Source organism: Budorcas taxicolor, chromosome 5 (assembly GCF_023091745.1).
Source record: "Budorcas taxicolor isolate Tak-1 chromosome 5, Takin1.1, whole genome shotgun sequence".
NCBI lineage: Eukaryota > Metazoa > Chordata > Mammalia > Artiodactyla > Bovidae > Budorcas > Budorcas taxicolor.
The window spans coordinates 119,380,222-119,383,072 of NC_068914.1; the positions used below are offsets into that span (position 1 = coordinate 119,380,222).

Here is a 2,851-nt window from a genome sequence, read left to right on the forward strand (position 1 = left end):
GTTCGTGCTGTGCGTGCCAAGTTGCTTTAGTCGTGTCTGACTCTTTGCGACCTTGTGGAATGCAGCCCACCAGGCTTCTCTGTCCATGGGATTCTCCTGGCAAGAATAGTGGAATGGCTTGCCATGCCCTCCTCCAGGGGAACTTCCTGACCCAGGGATCGAACCCTCATCTCCTGTGGCTCCTGATTGCAGGCAGATTCTTTACCCCTGAGCCACCAGGGAAGTTCCACCCCCTCCCTTATCCTGACCCTATTCAGGAAGATCAGCCCAGTGGTGATGCCCCTCCAGATTTTTAATCGGATAGAGCTCATCCAGGCTGCTGTCTCCCATCCCTGAGTCACAGAGGAGAAAACAAGGCCCAGAGAGGGGGAAGCCACCTATCTAAGGTCACACAGTAAGTCACACAGCAAGGGGATTAGAGCCCAGGCCTCCAAATATTCCATCATGGGCCCCTGCTACCTCGGGTGGCACACCCTAGGTGCACCCACAGTCTTTACCCATTCCTCAGGCTACCCTGGCCCTCCACAGGCCTCTAGAGATAGCTGATGTGCAGCGTGTCGGATTTCTCCCCAGCCGAGGGTTCTTGGGGTAGGAACTGATGCTCCTTGCTGGTGGTGCTGCTGGGAGGCCGCTCCTGTCCACTGGGACCTGGCTGTATGATCTGGTTGACCCGGCCATTCATCTCCCCCCAGCCCCCCGGCTTCCCTGCTCCCTTGTGCCGGTCCTCCCCGTCTCCATCCTCCTCTTCCTCCTCTGTCTTCTCCGGAGGCCCCACGGGAGGCTCCTGGTTTTGCACACGGCGGGAGGGCCTCAGCAGAGCCCGTCGGAAGCCCTGCTTGAAGCGGTAGGAGAGGAAGCCATAAAGGATGGGGTTGGCACAGCTGTTGGCGTAGGGCAGGGCCACCACCAGGAAATAGAGGCCGAAGAAGGCAGGCTCCTCGGGCAGCGGGCACACCACGTTGATGATGTTGAGCACGTAGAAGGGCATCCAGCAGAGGACGAAGAGCGCCACCACGGCCACCACCATGCGCGTGACCTTGCGCTCAGAATGCCGCCGCCGCTGGCACGAGGGGGCCCGCACCCGCCGCCCGGCGGAGCGCACCTTGACCACGATAAGCAGGTAGCAGAGGCAGATGACCAGCAGCGGCCCAAAGAAGCCCAGCGCGGCCGTGTAGATGATGAAGCCAGCCCGCCAGGCAGCCGCCGGCTCGGGCCACTGCATGTGGCAGGTGCTCATGCCGCGGGGCACGCCCGAGAAGACCACCACGGGCAGCACCACTACGGCCGAGGCCACCCAGACGGCCGCACTGACTGTGCGGGCCACGGGCGCCGTGCGCCAGCGGGCTGAGCGGGTGGGGTGCACCACGGCCAGGTAGCGGTCCACGCTCATGACCGTGAGGCAGAAGATGCTGGTGAACTGGTTGATGCCATCCACAGCCATGACCAGGCGGCACATGAGGGAGCCGAAGGGCCAGTAGGACAGAGCATTCTGGGCAGCCAGGAAGGGCAGCCCCAGCATGAAAAGCTCATCGGCCAGCGCCAGGTTGAGGATGTAGACATTGGTGACCGATGGGGTGGCCGTCTGTCGCAGGACCACGTAGATGACCAGGGAGTTGCCCAGCAGGCCCACCACGCACACCACCAGATAGACCAGTGGGATTAGAATGCCGCTGACAGCCAGCCCTGCCGCACTTGATGCTGTGGACGCATTTCCGAGGACTGCATCTGGGGGCCAGGCTGAGGAGGTGTTCCCGGGTTCCGAGGTCACGGGCACCGGTGAAAGGGAGCCAGGGGTGTTCATGGCCAAGAGAGGGTGGGTCAGCAGCCAGCTATTGGCCTGGAGGAGGGAGGACACAGCTTGGTCAGGGCAGGGCATGACTTTCTCTCCGTGGCCCCTCCCCGATCACACTGAACTTGGAGACTCCCTGGGCACCTGCCCAGAGTTGGACAAGTCATTCATTCATTCTGCACAGGCCAGTCATGGAGGCTGGCAAGATAGCCCCACTTCTCAGACAATAAAACTGAATCTTAGAGGGGTAAAGTGAACACCCTATGTGACGCAGTAGGGGTGCAGCAGGGGACTTGGGCTTGCCTGCTCCAGAGGGCAAGACCAGCAGAGGCCTGGTCCCTTCCCCTGTGTACAGGACGAGTATCCCACAAATGTTTCAGTAAAGGGGCGAGTGGATCATTCATTCAGCTGCTGACAACATAGGTCCTTTTCTCTATACCAGCCCTTTTCAAATGTTTTTGACACCAGTGCCTTTTATATTGCAACTCAGTGATGTCATACTCTTCCATAACACAATATGTGCCCTTTCTACATATGATCGCCTTACTGGCAGAGAGCCAAGTGGCTCAGCCACTGAGATAGACTCTGAGATAGACTGTGTCCTTCCTACCCCTAAATGATATATTAAAACCCTAACCTCCAGTGTGATGGTGTTAGGAGGGAGGGCTGCGGTGGGGGGTGATTAGGACACAGGGGTAGAGTCCTTGTGAATGGGATTAGTGCTCTTCTGAAGAAAGGTCCTAGGTCCCTTCTGCCATGGGAGGAAACAGCTAGAAAACAGCCAGCTGGAAACCAGGAAGCAGGTCCTCACCATATATTGAATCTCCTGGCACCTTGATTTTGGGTTTCCCCACCTCCAGAATGGTGAGGAATCAATTTCTGTTGTGTATAAACCACCCAGTCTATGGGATTCTGTTAGAGCAAGCCGGACAGACTAAGACACCCCCAACAGGTCTCAGCTCGCGCACTTGAAAACACTGCTGCGTGTCACCCATCCTCAGTGTTGAGCCCAAGTCTCTAGATGAACTTCAGCGGATCCATAACCAGCCCCCACCCCCTGCC

At 58.4% G+C, this 2,851-nt stretch overlaps 1 protein-coding gene across 1 annotated transcript; it reads right to left on the reverse strand.

Moving 5' to 3' along the window:
* Positions 1-532: 532 nt before the first annotated feature.
* On the reverse strand, positions 533-1,801 carry SSTR3 (somatostatin receptor 3). Its single transcript, XM_052641176.1, has one exon. It carries the CDS (start codon positions 1,799-1,801, stop codon positions 533-535), a length of 1,269 nt encoding a protein of 422 aa, XP_052497136.1.
* Between the last annotated feature and the right edge of the window lie 1,050 nt (positions 1,802-2,851).